We start from the raw sequence: 23,072 nt of genomic DNA, 5'->3' as shown, positions 1-23,072 counted from the left end.
ATTACATACAGATGAAGATGTTATAGATTCAATGTATTCTGGATGCAGGCCTGTGACTCTAAGATGCGTAACACTACTGATCCTGCTCAAATACAACAATAATTCATTTTCCTAGATCTGTACCACTCAGCCCTTTGAAAGACAGAGTAACCTAGTAAGAGCCTTTACCAAACACTGTCATTTCTGGTGTGCTTTCTAATCCTGTAGTCAGGATTCCTGAGAGAGCAAAGGGTGCAGCATTAACTTCAAGAGCTTAACTTTACCCTAGTAAGATACAACATAACAGTATTTTGATTTGGAATGATCTATTAAGTTCAGTTTGGTAGACCTGTCTGCAAAATGATCTTTCAGCAAAACAAAGTTAACAGTTGAAAGGTACCTGAAGTTCAGTTAAACTTTCTAGTGACATTACCTAGCTTCATATGACAAGTATTGACCCAAAGCCTTTGTGCAAGTGTTTTCTAACTGGGTTTCACCCTCACTTCCAGAGTAAAAAATAAAAAAAAATCAGCCAGGTTCTTGTATTACGATTAAGACAAAAAACACACTTTTATCCTTCAGAGTCCATATTAGTAAATCCTCCAAAACTCTCGTTTTGACAGATGTGAAGAAATGTCTTCTCCAAGGCTATGCTCTAATATTTCTTTTACAGGAAGTGTTACTGAAGTGTAAGTAAAAGTGGCCACGATAAGCATTCAAGTGTGCATGTGTCAGAGGGTTATCTAGCATAAGAAAGAAGGGCAGAGAAAAATATAAAAAGCAAGTCAAGTTATCAAGCATATACCTCGTGCACTGTACCAAGAGAAAATAAAAGGGGAGGGAGAAGAGTTAGTGGCTGCCTTCTGTTCAAACTGTAATTGTACAACCACGAATCCTCCACAAACAAGCTAGACCTGGGCTCTGACCTAAGCACCTGACCAATTCCACTTTAACTACCACTACTTCTGGGAGCAGTGAAGTGCATTTATAAAAACAAATCATCTGGCAACAGGGGAAAGAATGGAGCATTTGCAGGGGTATGCAGAGGATGACAGAGGAGCCTACCTGGAGGCAGCTATAGCAGAAGCATTTAGTCCACCATAACAGGAGAAAGCCACCACTAGGGGGATGGATTTCTTCTCAGGTTTCTTCTGAGAAAGTCTAAAGAGCAAGAAGGATTAAGAGATTAAATTGTCATCTCTGCTACAGTCTGTCAAGTCCTGTAGTCCAGACTTGAACTACAACTGCTTCTAATAGCTAGGAAACAGTAAAAGAATTCAGTGGCTTATACAGCACTTGCAATTTTAAGTCCTTTTATGCCCTCCCATCCACTGGACACGTAAGATACACACATATACACGCACACTGTAGAAAGACATGCACCTGGAATCATTTCCCTCCGTTCTGATTTATTTCCAAACCATCAATGGGGAACAGTTACGGAAGACATCAGGAGCTTCCAGCCTTGCACTTCTCAGCTGAACTGCCCTTCTTTCTCCACAACTAAATGTTACATTACTCCCAGAAGAAGGATCAAAAACTGAATGACAGCTTTGTTTCAAGACATGAATGACTAATTTAACTACATTTTTGTTTTTGTCCTGGCTTAGTTTGATCTCATGATCACCAGCTGGTACTTTGTGAATGAACAAGAATGTGTAAGAACACTTTCTGTTCTTTTAAATATCCAGGCAACAGTTTTGTATGAATACGTTGAACTAAATGCAGCAGGAATTATCCCATATGAAGAGCTGCCACAACAAAATACACAGGATACATCTCACACCGAGTAATTCAGGCATACCAGACAATCAGAAAGACCCACATTTATTTTAGGAACCACAAGATGAGAACTCTTTCATCACACTTGCTGCACATAAAAAGTGAATGTAGAGGCATGTGAAAAATGTCAGACTACACTGAGAGCATATGGAACTGCAAACAATGCTGGCAAAGCAGACAACCAGTATTGATCAGATGCATAAATGCAAAGAGAATGTACTGTAACGTGAGCCATAAACTTAAACAAAGCTATGCCCAAAGATTAGGATGTATTTTGATTAGGAAGTCATCCACAGAGCCTCTTTAAATAGTTCATTTCAAGATCCTATCACACACATGAGCTTTTCCAGTTTCAGTTCTACAACATTCTTACACTGAAAGACATATAAAGTGGTAAAGAGATTATGATATGAGAGCAATCTCACTAGTATTTAGGAAGTGCAATTAATTTCTCTGAAGTATAAAAACATTCCTACATTACAAGAAGATCTGTCAGTCTGAACTACAGCCTGTTTTTTTTGTTTTTTCTTCCCCTTTAAGCTTCTCAGGCCTTTAAGGAGCTACTTCCTAAAGGAAACAAAGACAGAAGGATTTATGGCAATCATGGAGCTGCACAAGCAAAAAAGCTAGTGAGTACATGAAGTTTCTTCTACTACCATAGCTCCCATTCATCAAGACACTGTATGACATATGTTTATTTTGACCAAATAAGATTTAATGTCACATATATTAAAGACAGGACAGAGGGTAAACATCAACTGAAAACAGAGCCAGAAAATTGTAAAGGTGAAATAGAAAGCAGTGTAAGAAAACTGTTCAGGTCTTCTGTAATTCTTGTTTCATCTGCTATTCTGTTGATTGATTTATTCAAACAGGCAAAATTATCTCCTTGTATTATTGGCAATGCCTTTCCTTACAGGGAGAAAAGTGTACTAGTGCAGTGCAAGGTCCAACATGAAACTCTCTCCATCTTCAGGTCACTCAATCCAATCATATGGTAGCAGAAACCATCACTATTCATTGCATTAATATATTACAAGTATACTGGATGTATAAAGATGTCTCTTCTGTATGGCCCACGTTAAGAATACCCCTGCCAGCTCCAACAGTAGAAATTTAGTTTGTGTCTTCATGGTAGTGCCGAAGATACTTGACCTAAACCTACCCTGGTGTTTATCCTGTTCTGCGCCCTTTTTGTTTGTGTGTTTGTTTACTAGCTAGCTGTAGAATAAGGTTTCAACACTTTCCAAAAAAGTCCCTTGCTTTTCTCGTATTGAAAATATTATGCAGCACTCTTCCAAGTTCTGGCTCAACTTTCCAGCTTGACCTCCAAAGCCAGAGAACTCGTACCACACTTGGCAGCAAAAGTGCTGCATTGGTAATGAATTATGGCTAGCTACAAGAAAAAGAAGGCAAATGAATTGTACTCAACAGCCCTAGTCCAAAAGTACCTGCCTGTCTCTAATGAAGAGTTTGGGCATTTTAAGGTACAGAACGTATATTTCATCCAAAGAAACTCTACTAGGAGGTGTCAGTGCAGCAAGAGAAGGTAGACGTGATACCGGCAGGCGAAGACAAGCGGATTTCCCTGTTCAGGAAAGAAGCCAGTGACTGGCAGATGAAGAATGACAAGCAATATCCAAAGCTCTAAGAGTAACTTAAGAATTTTTGGCTGAATTCAGTTAGAAGTAAAGTGTTTCATAATTTGTACAACTATACACCAAAGAAGCATAAAACAGCTAAGACACACGGACTCCCACATTCTTGTATCACTGGAGGGGAGAGCATGCCTAACCAGAGCTAGGCTCTTCTAGAATATGAGCACACCAGGGTAAATTGGATTCATCAATGCTGGACGTGTAAGATGAGATTCAAAGCTGCTTAAGTGGTCATCTTTATCCCAAATCTACAGACAAAGCTGTACATACAGCTCCAGGAAAGATGACAGCCAGCTATGGAGGGCAACCAACTGCTTGCTTCCATCAGAAAGCATTTTTAGCTTTTCTGAGCAAAAGCAAGCTGCCAAGTATTAACCATTGAATGACTTCAACCAACTAGACAAAAAAAAAAAAACAAAAAAACGTGACCACACACAGGAAGCAGGTAACAGGCTATGCATTAACAGCTAGTATGCTCTTTCCTGCTGGAAGACAAAGTAACCAAGAAAGATCAAGTGCTTGTGGAGCCAGCTGCTGACTTCACAAACATGAGGGCACTCTCAGATGCAAAAAATACTTGTTCGGGGACAGCGGAAGCTGAAAACAAGTTGTGCTTTTTTTTTTTTTTTTTTTGGTAAAGTGTTGGTGCTACAAAGTAACTGCTTCACACCCATAAAACTTAACAGCAAGGGTTGCGATGGTTTGCATGCAGAAGAAAAACAGCAGTGAGAACTGTAAAACACTGAAGGAATCTATGGGAAAGGAAGTGAGTTTTACATGATCAGTGAATGACTGAAGAGCATTTGCAGAATTTCTAAGCTAGCTGTTGCTGCATTACTTCAATTATTTCAACAAAATAAAAAACAGCACTTAAGAAACAGTTTCATAGTCCTGACAGTGGGGTTATACGAGAAGTGAAGCTAATACTGAACTGAAGGAAGGACATCAGCACTTAAGTTTCATATAAACCCTTGTTGAGATCTTTTTCACCTTTCAGCCACTAAGAAAAACAGTATGCAAGGTGATGTGCAAAGATACAGTACTGCTAATATTTCTTTTACTTACAACTTTTCCTCTCCTCACTTGGAAATGGCATGCTGCTCCCCCCCAGGCCCTCTTTCCAGCTCAAAGCTACTTGCCTGAAATGAACAGGAGAAAGCCACTCCTTCCCAAAATAGACACCGGCAGAGATTAAATTTAGCTGCTGCTTTAGTGCACAAAGGGCTCTGAGATGCAGCAACATTACTGCTTTGTTTCTTTAAAAATTCATTATTGTAATTTTCATCTTCTAAGAAATCAATAAGGAAATTTCAGAAGTCCCTATCACAAATTGCACGTAGAATATGTGAGCAGACCAAAGCAGCTCATTTTCACCAGGTTACTTTTTGGGCTGGCTTAATTCTTGTCTCTTCTTCATTCAGATGTTGACCACAGTCTTGTGGTGGAAGTCTCACAAAAGATTCCACTGAGGATACAATTCTCTTCCACCCCTCAGAGGAACTTCTCTACCATGAAGATTTTTCAATTTCTGCATTATAGGAGGGTTTTCACATTCAGACTATTACAGACTATTACCTTTTTTATTCTCCTTCTCTATTTACTAGAAAACTATACATGCATTGCATTACATGAGTGTTTTCAATTGGACCACAAGTGCACTTGTGCAGCAATTCTCCTAGTTACTGCCACTTACGCTTTATTGTTCATGCTGTTCAGCAATCTCAGAGCTAAGGGGAAGTTCCCTGTTAGAACAGGCTAAATTGGACAGTACACTCCCAGAGCATACCTACTGTATTTGTCTACCATGTATATATATGTGTGTATTATATATAACGTGCACGTCAGATCATCAGCATCAACTGCTGTACCCTACTACAGTCCTTCCAGAGAGCCACATTAATTGCTAACATATTAGTAGATCAAGCTTAAAGCTGGTTTCTTAAAACTGGACAATTAAATTCTTATCAGCAACAAGAAGGATTTTTTTAATGAGTCATGTGTCAAGTAATAATCTTCAGCTGACCTTCCACCTTTTCATCCTAAAATGGTTATAAGCAGTAGCACTCAGCAAAACGTTGTCTGACAGCTGATAATGGCTTGGCAAGAACACCGTTACAGAGAATGTTAGCTAAACTTTGAAGTACAAGTTTTTGACAATCCTGAAATCTAGTGAAAAAGCATAATGTTAGACTTCTAAAGTTGATTATTAAGTTCCATTAAAATTAAACCAGACATAAACCCCCTAAAAACCCCGGGAATCTCAAGCATTTTCTCATTCACATCCTGTTCAGCCAGTATTACTGCAAGCAGTTACATTGGCTAAGGATTTATGTTGCAGCTAGGCCTTTCTTTACATCCCATGAGAGAGAAAGACCTGATCTGTCCAGTTCTGCGTGTTGCAGTTTCATGTAAAATTACAAAGAAATGTATACACACACAACTAAATACATACCTTCAATCCAGAACCACATCAAATAACTAAGTGAAGTATAGATAAAATCATACAAGATTTGGCTTGGGTTTCACCTGTATAGTAAGGTTCAGGCATCCCTGATCCCTTCTTTATCCAGGTACCCGTGCCTGCTGCAGTGCAACACATGCTGCAGTACCACCACAAAGACTATACAGGACCCTGAGTGAATTACTTCCCCCAAATCCCAAGGTGAACCAGTCTGCCTGATCCCCTTCACCAAATGGCCATGTACACCTGTGATGAGAACAGCCAGGAGCTGTGGAGTAGGCACAGTGTACTCCTGGGGGATAGGCTGGACTGGAGAATGTCACTGCTGTCAAAGGAAAGTGTTTTCCAAGCCTGCTAGAAAAAACAATAGTGTATTGCTTTCCAGAAGTCAAAATGGACAACAGACTTTGTACTGTCTTTTAGTTTTGTCTGGACAAGAATTAAAAATACCATTGTGAGTCATTTGAAGGTAATACACATGGGATACCATAGCCTACTACAGAAATACATATTCCTGCAGACCCCACTGCATATGCTGATTCAAAATTAAAATATTTTCCATCCTTGTCTTCTTGTGTTTAATTCTGAAGTGTTTTATCAAGCTTTCAACAACATAATGACAACTTCGCATTTCCATGTTCCAGCTAAAAAGAGGCCAAGAATTAAAATGTATATTTACTTTCAATACACTTTGAAATAAACATCTGCATAATTACTTTTCGAATAACAAGTTACAGCTCACATTTACCATACACTATTTTGAAAGCTTATGTTAAATACAAATATTTATCTAGTTTGAAAGAAAGTCAAATAAGTGTTCTTGCTGATTCATCTGCCTAAATACTTGAAAAAAAGACTTCATTGATTGGCTAAGCCAGTTTTTATCATAGCAAACCTTTCCTGGAACAGAATGGAGATTTCCTTCATTTTGATGTATTTAACTCTCTCTGTTCATTGCTTGGTTCCTTAAATTTTAGAAGCCAATTGGAAATCTAAACGGGAAGAAAGCTACTTCTTTTCCTCCAATTTAAATAACCAAAAAGAGGAAGAGATTCTGTGTCTCAAATCTAAATGATATAGTAATCAGAACCATCCAATTAAGCTACAGGGAAAAAAAAGGCACAAAAAACAACAACAAAAAACTTCACTTTTGTTTACTGACTAACTTTAAGCATTATGCATATTTTGACCAGCTTTTGTTTTAAGAAGGTTATGTATTTTAACTGGATTTGAACTCTCAGTGCATATAAAAAATAATGCATTTAAAAATACTTCAAGTTGTTGGAGTTAATATATTGTTAGGAAGACTGATGTAAGTTGCTGAATAGGGGACAGAAAGCTAAATTTTGTCATAGCTAAGATGCAACATATCTCTCTATAGATATGCATCACACCAATGACTACCTCAACAGAACACTGAACTTACCAAATACTGTAGCATGAAGGAACAGAGTCAACTATTACACACTAGTAAGTCTAATTTATAATCAGCTCTAAGTGCACAAGTTTAGTTAATGTATTATGCAAACAATCTAACAAGTCATATCTGTGCTATTTTAATAAATCTGATAATACATTATTATTATATATAATTTCATTAGCTACTTTTCTATTTAAGATTAAATTATTTATGGTGAGTCTCTGTTCTTCTGTATTTGGTGAAGTACTATAAGAAATTAAGGATTTTTTCCCTGCTTTGTTCCTCTTTGAGGAACACATCTCTAAAATAGGAAAAGTGAATTATATAGCAAAATGCTACATGCTCAACTTACCACTGCCACAGCATCACTAGAAAGAACAGCTCGAACATCCAGCACTGTATAGTAAGCAACATTGGTCATGATGTAGATAACAGTCACAATTGGCATAGACACTGCAATGGCCAGCGGCAAGTTCCTGTAAAACACGTAAGAAAAGAAAACCCACAACCCAGGAAAAATATCCATTAATAATAGAACTGCCTTATTTACTTGCTTCCTTTATCTCAGAGATGAAATATACGAAGACAGAATAAAGATTTCAAAATAGGTATCTCGGGAAGGCTTGGGTTTCTTTCAAAACTGGAAATTCTAATACAGAATACCAGAACAAAATAGAAATCTATTGCAATAACTCTAAACCTAAGTTATCTGTAAAAGGGGATTCTAAATAAATGCTCTTCAAGGCCCTGTCTTCAGAGTTTCCAGATCAGTGACTATTGCCTTCAGATTCACATGCCTTACATTATTTCCTATACTGTTAATCACCATAGCACCACAGAACACAAAGGCTCAGAGCTTCAAGCCTCTGCCCTTATTCACCCTGGAGAATGCTGCTCTTGACCTAAAATCAGAGCATAACCATGATCACCTCATCTGCACTCATCACAACAGAAAATAAATGAATTGGGATGCTTATTATTGGTGCAAAGGTACATGGTTTAGCAGTGGACTTGTAGTGTCCGGTGAATGGTTAGTTAATGATCTTGAAGGTCTTCTCCGACCTAAATGATTCTATCATTATCTGCAGAAGGCTGAGATCCAAAATTGCTGCAGTGTTGTGAATCTCTACATGTGGTATATTTTTCTATGTTTGCTAGTAATATAAAAAAAAAAAAACAAACTACAGAGTGATGTGAAAACCAAACTTTAGCTGTAAATAGGTAAGGTTTAATCCAAAGCTGGGAGTTTATAAATCACAGGCAAATCTCTGAGAACACCCAGATATTTCCTGAGAAATGAGAGTTCTTGAAAGAACATACTTTAAACTTTTGCTTAAATTTGTTTGAATTTCTCTTCCAAAAAGCCATCTGGTCTCTTCCTGCATGCTCACTCCTCCCTTGTATGAAAAACCACTTCCCTTTCTTTTGAACCTGGCCCTTGCTAGCTTCACACAACAGCTTCAGTTTGTGTGGGATGGGTTGGGGTGATTTTTTTTCATACTTTCTCTGTGCCTCTCTTGTTTTGCTTGCTTTTGTTTGTTCTAAATACCTCTATCATGCTCCTCTTCCCCCAATTAATCTCTTTCCCAGGCTGAAGATCACTGCCCGTTCAGTTTTTCCTCATGGAAAAGCCATCAATTTTTTCTGTGGAAACAGTAAAGTCCTCCTCCCCCTATCACCACCACCATCACCCCCAACAAATAAACCTGTAAATTTGTAATAGGGAGTTCTGGACAATTTCAGATTTAACCTGTGGATTACAGCTTTGACAGGACAAGCATGAGGAGACTATGGATCAATGGGAGAAAGTGGTGGTTTTGAAAATATTTCCACCGAAGTCTGGAATATCTCATTATTCCCAAAAATACAAGAGTAACGTAGAAAGCTGGAATTTGAACTTCACTGTTACGAAGAATGAAGGTTGTGTAAGGAACTAATTCTTATAAATAGCAAATGGGAATGGGAAGCCCTTTCTGCAGAGAAAACAAACAAGCAAACATTTTAAGGACTAAATGACTGATGCAAACAACACATACATATATCTTCTGATTACAAGTACAACAAACCTTTACACGGCAATCAGAGGGAACACCATCAACCTGAAATTCAGTCTGACTAAAAATTGCTATTTTTGGAGTGAAAAATACTTGAATTTTATCTTTTTAATAGACAACTGTACTGGTTAAATAAATGTATAGCACAGAAGAAAATGCAAAAGCCAAATCACAGGGGAGAATTAAAAAACCACTCTCTTCCATCCTTTATCTTTCTCTTGTAGCAATCTGAGCTGTTGCTTATAATAGGAAGCAAAAATAATCAAATGGGATTCTATTTTTAACATAAAGGTGTCTGCTTACAGGCTCACTACTGAAGAAGATAAGTGTAGTCAGTCACACTTTTACAGCATAAATTCATGGAAAAGATAACCTTCTTAAATATGAGACAGAGTTATTCCACCGATAAGCACTGCACAGACTGCACTTATGGAAATGCTACACGGCAATATTAACACCTTTTGCAATGGGTAGTATGAAATAACTTGAACTGAAAGCTCATCAAGCACTGAACGTGGCATCCTGCAATCAGCTAGACTCGTCTATTCTTACAACTTTTTTTAATCTCTTAATGGAGTTTAAAGCTATTAATTCCTGACTGATGATTGTTCATGGCCTTGCCATCTGAGTATGGAGTACTTTTAATTATTTCTGTGTAGGTTCAGAACTCATTAGCAAAAGACAAAGACAAAATGAGCAACTGGGAACTATCCAGGTTCAGAAAGCTCATATCTTTTACCTTTCTGGGTTTTTGATCTCTTCAGTTACAAAATTGAGCGTATCCCAACCGGAGTAAGAGAACAATGCAGAATAGAGTGCAAGGGAAATGTCCCCAATATCAAAAGAGGATCCTTCAAAAGAGTTCTCGAAGTGCGATGAATATCCTGTATGTGGAAGAGACACAATGAAATACAGGAAAATAAAACAGAGCAAGTAATTCTTTCCAGTGTGACACACAAACACAAGAACTCAGAAGCCTTAAATCCTACAAAGCTGCTTATTAATCCCTTTTTCTGCTTCTGCTCTGTGCTTCAGCCGTGACAATACGCACAGTACTTAAACTACTAAAAGTTATGCTCTCTGGATGATACTGATCTACCTAAATACCTTTGTGCCAATAATGGCACAAAAATTCAGGAACATTAAGTTCAGACTGAGCTACAAACAGCTGGCAGCGACTATACTCATGCTAAGGATGGTTTTGAGTAACATTCATGAAATAATCCTTTCATTCCTGCTATATAGCCATCTAAGTTTTCAATCATTTAGCTTATGCATAGAAAAAAGATTACTGTGGATTTTAGATAACTATGACTAAATACATATAAAAGCAGGTATCTAAGTTTTAGCTACCGAAAATAGACAATAAACAGAACAAAGTATTGTTGAGATTAAATTTTGCCAAGCTAGGAGGGAAAGTGTATTTTTTGCACCGGTATTTGTGAGAATGTATGTTATCTTTTGACTACAGGTACCTTAAAGGTACCTTTTACAGGTACCTTAAAGGAGGCTGTAGCGAGGTGGGGGTTGGCCTGTTCTCCCACGTGCCTGGTGACAGGATGAGGGGGAATGGGCTTAAGTTGCGCCAGGGGAGTTTTAGGTTGGATCTTAGGAAGAACTTCTTTACCTAAAGGGTTGTTAGACATTGGAACGGGCTGCCCAGGGAAGTAGTGGAGTCACCATCCCTGGAGGTCTTTAAAAGACATTTAGATGTAGAGCTTAGGGATATGGTTTAGTGGGGACTGTTAGTGTTAGGTCAGAGGTTGGACTCAATGATCTTGAGGTCTCTTCCAACCTAGAAATTCTGTGATTCTGTGACTATTAGCAAGTCAATCTGTTGACTTCAAGCAGGTCAAAGTATACTCATTGTGGCAGTTTTATACATTCAGTTTATTTTACATAATAAGGTGACTTATTAAGCAATTTGAAAATGTGCCCTGCGCTATGCATCCTGAAATGTTTAGACTTCATCAAAGCTGAAGAGGCAAGTATTTGAGGCCTCTAGCCTATCTTTTCATCTTTCTCTTCCCTGCTTTTTATCCTAACTGGACATTGCTATTCCCTTGGCACACATGTAGGCAGAGTAACTGCTGACTCAGGAACAGAGAATGGTGACACTGTCAAGGAAGTAGGCAGGGAAACAAGCTCAGTATCTAGAAAACAAGAGATGGGGCAGACCTGCTGAGGGATGAACACTGGCAAGGTGCTCACGTATGCATGTTCTTGTTCCATTCACAGTAATTACTTTGTTCGTGGACTTTCAACAATAACTGCTTAGAGCAAAGGACACAAATTGCCAGATAGACAGGAAAAAAAAAAGCGTGGCAGCTTTGAAAGCAGGATAATTTTTATTTTTAAGCTAGCACACCAATAAATCCTCCCCAAAGGAAAGCATAAGAATAAAACTTAGAATTCTGAACTCTTATCCTTGAACGTGAAGGCACAATGCCTAACACACAAAATCCTCAACGACAGCAACTTTCTAATTTTCAAAAGCTGTAACAGAGCTCAGGATTTGAGGGGGAAGAAAAAAAAAGGGGGGGGGGGGGGCAGCTCCTGCTACACAAATCTGCTTGCACCTTCTTAAAAATCTATTTTTACTTTAGGTTCAATCACTTTCAGACCTGCACAAAATTCATTTTGCAAAAACAACGCTCAGTTGACCTTAGAGATTTCTTTCATAGGAATTTACAGCTTTCTCCTCACATGTCTTATTTTGCTAGCGCTGTGCTTTGCTGCTTTCATTTCCCTTATTATTCCATACTCTGGGCAATAAATTGCACAACATGGCTGAGCAATCACTTTTCTTTTACTTAGCTCAAAGTCAACTGAGATAGGATTGCTACCTGTGATATAAAATCAGGATAATACTTAACATTAATGGTTTCATAGTGGCTGTATTATGCTTGTACTGAGACATTTGATAACACATATAAAGAGGTGTTTTACAGTCTGTAGACCCCTGTTTCAGTTTAACTGATAAGTACGAACCTTTGCTTTAAGTTTAGATGCTTACCCTGGCATATTTTAACAACTCCAGTTACAATGATGGCAATAAGAGCAGCAACTTTCGCGTAAGTAAATATATCCTGCACTCGTGTTCCCCATTTAACGTAGGCACAGTTTACAAATGTTAGAAGACCTAGAGGGAAGGTGGGGGGAGGGGAGGAGGGTGGAAAAGAAAAAAAGAGAAAAATGAGAAGACAATTGGAACAATATTCAATTTAATTCATTTTTCAGAGATTTTCAAGGATAATCCTAATGTGCACTTACCTGTTACATTAATAGTTTGGTTAACCTAAGCAGTGTCACGGTACACTGGAAGTGAAAACTAGTTCAAACGGAACAGCAGGAAATTGATACGCTAAAGGCTCATAATACATACCGTTTCAAAAGAGGGAAGGAAAGACCTCCCCCACATCAGTGGTCCTCTGATTACAAGAACATTTTCTCATGTTACCCCTCAACAGATGCATTCTGCAGCTATACTAAAGCTAAAGAAACTATTAATATGAAACTATTAGGTTCAATTTACCAATACTGTTCTGCTAGATGAAAGATTACCTAGAAATCCCTTTAGGTAAACATTTTAAATAGTGCTTTAAAAGGTTTTTTCCTCTTCCTTGTTAGTCTGGGGATCAGTTCAACATCCACAGATGATTTAAAATACTGCACAGGGTCCCAAACAACTCATTATTCTTGTCCAGTTCGATTATACTGTATTAACACGAGGCTAGAACGGATCTGACCAGACAACATGGCCTAAATCTAACGCAACATTATGGCAGGGGTTTGGAACTACATGTTTCAACACAAACCATGCTAGGATTCTATGATTTTTAAAAATTGGTGGTAACGTGTATTTAATGTACATTCCTCCCTCTAGCCCCAAATAGATCAGTGTCAGACCTATTTCACAAGACTGAAATGGGAACTGAAGGGAGACTACCAGATTTCACAAGCATTTGCCTAACGGGCTGACTAAACTTACTCATATGATCAACTTCCCCTAGAAAGACTTTTCAAGCTACTGTTCAAATACATTGCTCCTGTGACTCTCAACACTTTGCATTATCAAGTGGAGAGGCAGCCAGACAATCTTTGCCTGTACTCAAATACTGAATATTCACCAGGATTCAGTACCTTCAGCGTCATTTATTCTATAAAACACTTAGTGAAGGAATATTTCTCTTATCTAGATTATCATTACAGTATTGATTTCAATCCCAAAGCTTATTTTCTCCAATTCTCAATGCTTCCACTAGCTAGTAAAAGTGTGGTTATCTTGCACTGTAGTTTTCATTTCTGTACAAGTTTCTTGTACTATGTATTATTAAAGTGCATACACGTAAAAATTCAACTTGAGTAAGAAGATATTAGCAAATCAAAATTAAATGAAGAGACGTGATGAGTTATTTCCTCTCCCATAATCCAAGAAAAATGTGATACTATTAAGATATAAATGCACTTAACACAGTTACCAAAAAAAAGAGTAATCATTTAAACGATAACAAAAGGAACGTAATGATCTCATTACTGCTACTAGCATACTAGAAAATCTGGCTAAGTCGAACGGCTGAACAAGATTCCACAGACCTTGGCAAGATGAGGGGAACAAAAACAGTTGTATCAAATTTCAAAAGTCAGGACTGCCAGCTCCCAAAGAACCCTTGGAAAAAAAACAACTCTGCTTGGTCTCTGCTGTTCTGTGGTAATGACCGGTATTATCCATGGAGTAGTTGCTCACAGGGTGTATCTGAACATTAAAATAATTTTAAGCAACTTTCAATTGGGAGCAACTGTTATTAACTCTTACTTCACTGAGTTAGTGTTTGGTCTCCAGGTGAAATGCTATGCTGTCTCTGGTATCTTTGAAAATGAAATCAACAAAAGAAGACAAACAAGAATCTGAATAAGCGATATCCTCTCTCTTACTAAAAATATACTATCATGTTTCCCTCAATTTTTTAGAATATCAAATTAAAATATAAATTTATTATTAATCCTCAAAAATTACGTAATTTAGCTTCTTGAAGTTGCTGAGAACTCCCAAGTTTAGGTCTGCAGTGCCAGGTGCTACCCCTGTTTACAAAATGAATGACAAAGCCGTGCTGTGTAAAACCAAGATGGATCTCACATAAGATCTAGTATTATCACTACAGTTAAAAACAACAACAAAAAAATAACACCACAACAATCCCGGGTTTGGTATATAAGCTATACCTAACCAGTGTTCAGGTTTCTACTCCCAGCAGCTTCATTAATAAAGTTTTAACCTTATCCATGGGTGAGGACTGACACAGTCCTGCCAAGGAGAAGCGTAGGTTTTAGCAGCAACAGCTACATGAAGTTGAAGAGCAGGGGTGATTCTCAGCACTGAAGCCTAAAGAGGGCAGAACAGGCATTTAAACCACAAAACAAACTGTTGAAGTCAGTCTTTCATCCCCATGGTGGTGACCTTGCCTCCACTTAGAAAAAAAAAAGTGCTAAATTTCCTCTATTAGCAACAAACCTGTGCCAGGACACCTTGGGACAGTATCTGGTTAAGGAATGTGAACATGATGTTACAGGTCCCTCATTTCTGCCCTGAAGCTGTCACAACAAAATGTGGTCCACATTTGGGACGGGGGGAGGAGAGCAAACGAGTAGAGCTGAGTAAGCTCACACATATTTTTGGAAGAAGTCTGTGACTGTTCTCCCCACTACTTGGACCCTTTTGCCCACATTAGTGCTTTCCCAACATTAACAAATTAATCCACAAAATTGAAAGGGGAGCTATAGTGTTTACAACTAATTATAGAGGTCAAATATTTGAAGCACACACAGACAACTGCACAAGGAACATTACAGCTACTTTACAGGCTCCCTGTTGCCTCAGAAAGGAGGCAAGTAGGAGCAGCACATGTAAGCTTCTGTAGCATGTAAGTGCCCTATTAGCTTTATAATAATAACTCCTCAAGTTGACAGCGTGGGCAGGCTCCACAGCACATGATGAGACTGCACAGTACCTGACGAAGGACTGCCTTGTAGACTTGCTGAAAGATATTTTTGACTGTGTACTGGGAATTAAAAATATGTATAGAAACACTCTCGATAGAAATACCTAAAATCAAGACACATGCAGCACAATCATAGATTTTCATTCCTTCAATGCAGAACAGTCCTGATCTGAAGCACACGGACAGTTTGATGTTGTTCCTCTTTGTTGACAGCCCAAGGAGGTATCTGATCACAAACATTTCCTCCTCAAAACTCTTCACAACAGGTACAGCTTCTTGGTGCTATTGTTAATCACAGGCATGAAGAATAATCTTGACCTAATGATCTCCTGAAACCCTATGAGAGTAATTACTTCAGCATGTCTACATTGAGGAGTTATTGAAAAATAAGTTACAGCAGAATTCATAGCATAAGAGCTATTCTGCAACAACTCTTAGACCACACCAAGAGTACCTTGGGGTTTGATTTAACCTACCTCTCAAAGGAAAACCAACTTTTTTTTCTTTGTTTTTCCCATGTTAAGTCAACTTGGGAGAGTTACACACTGGTTCTGAATGAGAAAATGTCAATTCACAGAATAATACTTTTAAATTATTCATCGACTGGAAATTGTTGTTTTCGTTACTGTAACTCAAATTGTTTCAGTATGTAACAAAATAAAGCTCAGCTGTAGATAAAAAAAAAAAGCATAATAAGTTTCAAGAAATACTTACATTCACAAGCAGCTGCTATGAGCCGACAAGCAATGTACGGAGGATCACAAGATGGGAAGAAAGGTTGAACTATGTAGTTAGCAAAAGTGATTGCAATAACCGCCTGGCTCGTTGGCTCAACAATTAGGAGTGAGGTCCACAAACGAATAAAAGCAATGAAGCTCCCAAAAGACTCCAAGATGTATGCATAGCTGGCTCCTGACTTTGTAATAGTGGTTCCAAGTTCAGCATAGCAGAGAGCTCCAAAGACTGAAAAGATCCCTCCAATTGCCCAAATTACTAGAGACAATCCATAAGATTTGCTGTAGATGAGAACTCCTTTGGGAGAGACAAAGATACCTGAACCAATCATGTTGCCTACTATAAGGCTTATCCCATTTATCAGAGATATTTCTTTCTTCAGTTGCATTGTATTTTGGTTTCCATCCTGCATTTCAGAGTTGTCATTGGGATCGGTCTTGTCTGATTTATTGATGGGGCTGTATTCAGCCAGTGAGCTATGAGACTTAGCACAATCTGTCCTTTCTCCCATTGTGGAAAGGCTATGAATTCTCCACGACTCCAAATCACAATCTAAAGGAAAACAGACAGATGAAATCATTATAAATTTTTTTATCCTATAACTTTATCATCAAGGCTTCTTTTCACCTTTTACCCTATGTGAAACCCTCTTTTGTTATTTCATATGTTTTTCCACAAAGGGAAATCCATGCATAGTTAAACAAACAAACAAAAAAAACCAATATACAGACAGTAAGACACAAATTCCAGTATAACTTAAACAAAGAAAGGAACTTCTGCCTTTCAGAAAAACAGAGGGGGAAAAAAGGTAGGAAGAACAGAATTTGGGAACTGTGAGGTTGAAAAGGACAAAAGAACAGACAGAACCAAAATGAGGTAACATAAAAAAGAAAAAGCATTTAAAGACCAAGCTGGAAGTTTGAAGCATGAACATAGGTTTGCTGCAGTACTAACAAACTAATCAAATCATTATTCCTCCACAGGTAAGTTATGAGTGATCTGGTAACAGGACTGCATGTTCTATTAACACACTGTGGACTCTTAACTAAGGGCAATACGAAGACATACTTACTTCAAAATCCCCTTCATCTAACTGCTGGTTTATATTTCATAATACAGTTTGACTTCCCACCCATCTCCTCCAAGAAACTCTGTTCCCATTTCCCACTGCCTCATTTCTTGGCATTATCTAAGAGTGCAAGCTGTCCATGAAAAAACACAGTAGTTCCAGTCCAAATTTCTCCACTAGTGACTGTATTTAGGAGTACCTAAGAGAACAGAAGCAAAGCAAACGTTCTCCTTTGCTTCAGAATTGACTTTTTGGAAAAGAACCACCTGCTTCTCAAGGGTCCAGGAAGATCTCCCATGCCTCTCAAAAAGTTACGGCTAATAACATCTACTAGTACAAGAATAAACTGTTAATAGCAGTAATTCAGGATGAGGCACGTTATATAGCGTATATTATTATACAGTGTATATTATAAGAAATCTATTCACAGAGCAGTCCTATATGGAAACCAACCTACACTGCAAACTAATTAAACCTCCAGCGTATGCCATTTATGATAGAACAGTATGCAATTAATGTATCTCTGCATCTAGTAACATACAAACACACAAAGTTTTGTTCATGCAGTTAGAGGAACACTCTCCTGGGTGGAAAACTTAATAATCATACTCCTCCTTTATTAATTAGCTGACATCCGTATACTGCAGTATAGGAAACCTGGCTTGACATTGCCTAACTTCAATAGTTTTAAATATTTTAAAAGGATAAAGGTTATTTTCAACCAATAGAAAAGTATCTTCTACAGAAATGGCACACAAATCATTTACCAAACCATATTACATCATTTACCTCCAACTCCTATGAATGTTTTAGCTTTTTTCATACTGAAATAGAGACTGTGTTCTTTTAAATAATATGAGATCCTCAATCCATTTAGCTGAATGCCTTCTGATTTATTTTCCCCTCAGTATTTCAGAAAAAAACACACTCTAAAGATGTTTAGCAAGTATGTATTTTACCAAGTTTATACATGAGCCAACATCTTATCTCGTGTCATATCACATACCCTCAAATTTCACACTTCTAGTTGGACTAAAACTTTCCAACTTTCTAGAAACTGCTATTTCTGAGCTTAACTGGAGTGCTATGAGGCATCCCCACCTGAATTAAAGTAATAAGCAGAGAGGGATCCACACAGTTTTCACAGATAAGCGTGCCCCAAACTGCAAGGAAAAATGAAAGCAAGCTCAGCTCCCCAGTTGTTGCCGGTCCTCCTTGTTATTTACTCTTCTACTTGGTTACTCTCCATACCTACCCACCTACCTTCCACTGCTTCCGCCAAACGCATTCGCAACCACAGGCTGATTGTTTTTCTGTTACTGGTGTAACAGTTAAGCCTTCAAAAAGCCATGTGGCCTGTAAACCGGTGAGATTATTTGGTTTGCTTTAAAAGAGAAGGTTCAGTTATAACTGTGTAACGCAAATTATTAGTATCATAACCAAATACAAATCTGACTCAATCATCAGAAAGTATAAATGTGTAAAACAGCAAGGTGAGTAATCAAAGCAGGTGTCTTGATGACTAACTTGACCAGAAGCAGATTTAACAAGCACTTGTCACCAGCAAAAATAGCATTTCACTTGAGGCTTTTCATTTCTGCTTTGACTCACACAGGACACTAGCTGCGAATGTATTCCCGAAGGCAAATCACTGGAGAAATCCTGGTGGGAAAAATAAAAGTACTATAGCTATTGTTACGGTATCTGACTGCTATTTTGAAAATATTCCAGTCATCACCAAGCTATCCAGCTAGAGAATAAAATCAAGTATTATGTTAAGAATTGACTCACTGATATAAAATCTCATTTTGGTGATAAGTGCACAGCTTTATGGTTTCTTACACCACATACCCTAATCATCACTCTCATATCTTCCCGGAATACCTTTCACAGTACAACTTGTTCAGGAGCAGACACTACTCTGAATTCTCAGACATTCTGAGGATTTGATTCTAACGCATCCATCTCAATTAGCAGCACATGACTGCAGTTCTATACAGTTTTGTTACTGATGACCTTGACAGTTGTTTGTCCTATTTTACCCTACCCATGAAGGCGCAACCACAATATCCTCCCAGTTTTACATAGTTTTCCCCCCAGTACTCCCTCTCCCTCTCTGAATCTGCTTTTGTTATTCCCAGCTTTGGGTCTCTGCCAACAACAACTCAGGTTTTCATGAAGGTGTGCACAACAGCTCACTCAGGATTTGGCATTTCATTCTCTAACCTTGCTTGTTTTAGCCTTAAAGCCTTCAGGGCAGGAATTGCTTATTTGCCTGAGTCACATGTCTTATTGCACTACCTCTATGACAGAAACAGAACTACTGGCAGGGTTTTTGTTTGTTTGTTTTGTTTTCCTCTACAAATACTTCACTTAACTGGAACTAAAACCACCTAAAAGGAAGAGAGAGGGCAGAAGAAACTGGAGAAAACTGAACTTACATCAAGACTTGAAACTTTAAAAACAACTACAGAAAAATTGAATCCATGATTCTGGCAAAAGGCTGATGGTTTTGTGCAAACAGAAGATAGGCTTGGAAGTGAAGAACCAGGGAGGAATAGCATAGTATCTTTTCACATGCAACAATTCTGAAATATTCCAGCTCAAAACAGTTAGAACTCTAATGCTGCCAAAGCCCTGCCATAGGACTGCTAAGGCTAATGTGAGCTTATGACTTCACACAAGCTAACACGTGTGTTTCCTCATCACTCACCCTTGTGCAATACAAAGTCTTAACCTCTTGTTTTTGCTGATGGTTGCAGCTGTGAGGAATCTTTTTGCTGATATGCATAGGATTTCTACTGAAATGACACTGCTGTTGATATAGACAGCTTCAGTATAAGACCGGGACAGAGTGACCTGAAGCTAAGATCACTTCATTGTCTCACCAAAAATACATACACTGATAAGGTCTACACCACATTGCCCACATAGCAAAGGAACTAATGAAAGTTAATGTGCGCTTATAATGAAATACTAACACTGCATTACAAGGTGGCCTTCCTTTAAGTAGAGGGAAAGAGGAAGATCCCCTCTCCTTTCTTCAGCAAGGGCAGCAGCTGGTCTGGCATTTGTTCAGCAGGGACTGAACCTGTGAGCAGATGTCAAATACCAAATACTCACATACAATACCTGCTCATTAGCAGAAATTTCCAGTATTCCTGCCTCTGTCTTCTGCAGTAGTCTTGTCTGCATGCAGCAACCCTTGTTATAACACAACCTTACATAAATACTTTGACTATTCACTTATCCTAGCTGTAAAACTCCTTTTTCTTAACGATTGGTCCTCTGAGTTAAGAGTCAAGACTGCCCTACACCGGCAAACAGCATAAATGTCTTCAGAGAGTTAAGCACCAACAGAGCAAAGGTTGGAAGTACCAGAAATGCCTATTCCTCGCAGTGTATGTATTTAGGCACCTCATAGTCTAACAATTTAGGTGGGAAAGGTTTAGTCTGTCTAGTATGGCCCTTGTTTCTGGTGAGAGAAAAATCACTTCCCTGTCACACATGGTTAGCAGACAGGAAGCCCTTGCACCAAAAGCAGTTCCCAATGCAAAGATTTAACCTGTTCAGCCAAGTCTTGCATGCTCCCCTATGCAAATCATCTTTATCACTGTAAAAAACAGCATAAACCTTTGATCAAATAAAACTGCCTGTAACATCCATTTGTAAGAAAGGTTGAGGTGTGTTTATCATATGAACAGATATGAAAGAGAAGTTTCTAGGTCAATTATCCACTTAACCTTCTATCAGTGATGGCAGTAAGTCCTGACTGTACGCACGTGAGACACACCTGCACAGGAGAAATTCAGCAACACTGCACACATGTTCTGACAAATCCTGAAAAAGGCTTCAAACATTATATGAGGGTAAACTCACAACCTGCTCGCAAGCAGGTATCCTTGTACAACATCTTAGCAACTTTTCAAAATTTACTGAAATACTACTAATCCTAGTCAAATCCACCTCAGTAATAGACTTTAAGCCAAGTTACTTTGAAGGTAAGGAACTGTGCTAGCTACAAGTGGAAAATAACATGCCACTATATCCCTCACACACTTCTAGTTTATTTTATATTTCCAAGGGAAAAATTAGAATTAAGCTTACAAGTAGGGACTTTCTGGTAAACTGTCTTCAGATAGAAGTGAGCACTCAAGGCAGCTACAACTGGAGAAAGATCTAGAGAAACACACAGGATCAGCCTCAGGTAAAGCCAGGCCATGACTGAGTCTGTTTGAATCATTTATCTGATTTTTATGGTGGTGCACAAAAGTAGAAACCTCTCAAAACAGGGAGAGAGAAGTCAGATGGCACACAACTACGCATCTACACACACACTCTTTAGCTGTAACTTAGTCACCTAAGGCATTTCTTAATTCACACCTTAAAGCACTTTTCTTCAAAAATAATAATTTAAAAATAATAACAATAATCACACAAACAATCAAACCCAGTACCTTACACGTGCTTGCCCGGGGGCATTACACTATGACACCTAAGTTCCTGTGGCGGCTGGCTGCAGAGCAGCCATTATCACATGTGCCTGTCCCAAAAACACCCTATTCTGACCCAACCTGAGCTCTGAGCCCGGTGTTCGCCTGCAGCCAGACGAAACATAAAAATGAAACAAATAAAACCAACACGGGGCTCGGCAAAGCCACCTCGGGGGCTGTCCACGGCTGGCGTGACGAGCCCGGCTCAGAGCCGCTTCGTCTCGGTCACTCCTTCCTCCCCCAGCAGTTGTTTTTTTGATAAAATAAGACAAATTCTTTTTTATTTATTTATTTTTCCTTCTTCCCGCGGCCACGCGCCTCAGGGCAGAGGCGCCTCATGACAGAGGCGCCGGCCGGCTCCGGAACCGGAGGCCAAGCAGAGCTGAGGGCACCCCTCACACACACGCACACCCCTCAGGTGCTGCCGTTAAAAATAATAATAATTAATAACAAGAAACATGGGGCAGCTTCCCACCACCGCACACCTGCAGCCGACCGCGGGTGCTGCCGGCGAGGCCCCCACCCTCACCGCGCTGCCTCCCAAAGCGGGAGGGAGCCGGCGCCTCCCCACCGTGCCTACCCCGGGGGTCTCCCGGCTCGTCCCCCGCCGGCTCCGGACGGCTGTAGCGGTGCTGCTGCCCCCGTTACCTCCTCTCCTGCCGGCCCCGCTGCGGCGTGCCCCGGGGATGCTCGCTCCTTGCCACACTCCGCTTGATGGCGGCCGCTCCGCCCCGCGGCCCCGCGCCCTCCGCCGCCACCGCCTTCCTCCCCTCCCCGGCAGGAAACCGCGGCTGCTTCCCTCCCTCCTCACTTCGCCTCCCCTCGCCTCGCCTCGCCCGGGGGAGCCGCCGGAGGGCCCGGCCTCCCCCTCCAACCCCTTTCAGCAGCGCCGCGCCCTGCGGCTGAGGAGCGTGGCGAGCCCTCCTCGCCCCCGCGCGAAATGGGCGACGGCTTCTCCTTGCCTCGGGGCTGGAAGCCATCCTTCCTTCCCCTCAGGCGCAAGATGGAGAAGAGGTTTAGGGCTGACGGTGTGAAAGCGGTGCTTTTTGCAAACCCCGGGGCTCGCTGGAGGAGCCTTGCGGCTGCCGCCTCTCCCCCCGGGCAGGTGGAGGTGGGCCCGGGCCCGCCCCGCAGCCCCTGAGGTGACACAGCACCGGGGCGCAGTCTCGTGAGATTGACCCAAAATGAGGCGCCTGAGGCAGCCGAAGGTTTTAAACCTGGCATTAGTTTGGGGTTACAGCTGCTACAAGCCATAGTGGATCTGTGTATAAGAAGGAAAACCTTAAAATGCTGCCATTTGCGTGTTGGTGTCCTCAAGTGGAGCACAGCCGCACCTAAAATTTGTCTCCAGTGAAGTACATCTAGGTGGATCTCTCAAAATTGTCATTAAATAATGCCCCGCAGCTTCTGAAAATGACAGTA

The 23,072-nt window shown here is 39.8% G+C and overlaps 1 protein-coding gene across 4 annotated transcripts in view; it reads right to left on the bottom strand.

Moving 5' to 3' along the window:
• SLC7A6 (solute carrier family 7 member 6) overlaps positions 1–23,001 on the bottom strand; it is a 30,963-nt gene extending 7,962 nt beyond the window's left edge. Inside the window, exons 1-5 of one of the 4 annotated variants that reach the window (XM_013105286.5) lie at positions 22,613–23,001; positions 16,068–16,640; positions 12,371–12,496; positions 10,094–10,238; positions 7,653–7,776 (exon numbers count right to left, since the gene is read on the bottom strand). In XM_013105286.5, coding sequence (XP_012960740.2) covers positions 7,653–7,776; positions 10,094–10,238; positions 12,371–12,496; positions 16,068–16,640; positions 22,613–22,904 — 1,260 coding nt within the window. In that variant the 5' untranslated portion in view covers positions 22,905–23,001. Of the gene's footprint in view, positions 1–7,652; positions 7,777–10,093; positions 10,239–12,370; positions 12,497–16,067; positions 16,641–18,420; positions 18,461–22,230; positions 22,458–22,612 lie in introns of those variants that run through there. The other 3 variants (XM_027466865.3, XM_027466864.2, XM_005025718.5) reach the window with 3 other exon arrangements.
• Between the last annotated feature and the right edge of the window lie 71 nt (positions 23,002–23,072).

Source organism: Anas platyrhynchos, chromosome 12, assembly GCF_047663525.1.
Source record: "Anas platyrhynchos isolate ZD024472 breed Pekin duck chromosome 12, IASCAAS_PekinDuck_T2T, whole genome shotgun sequence".
NCBI classification, from domain to species: domain Eukaryota; kingdom Metazoa; phylum Chordata; class Aves; order Anseriformes; family Anatidae; genus Anas; species Anas platyrhynchos.
Note: the sequence above shows the minus strand (reverse complement) of the source record. Positions and strands in the feature narration are given on the sequence as shown.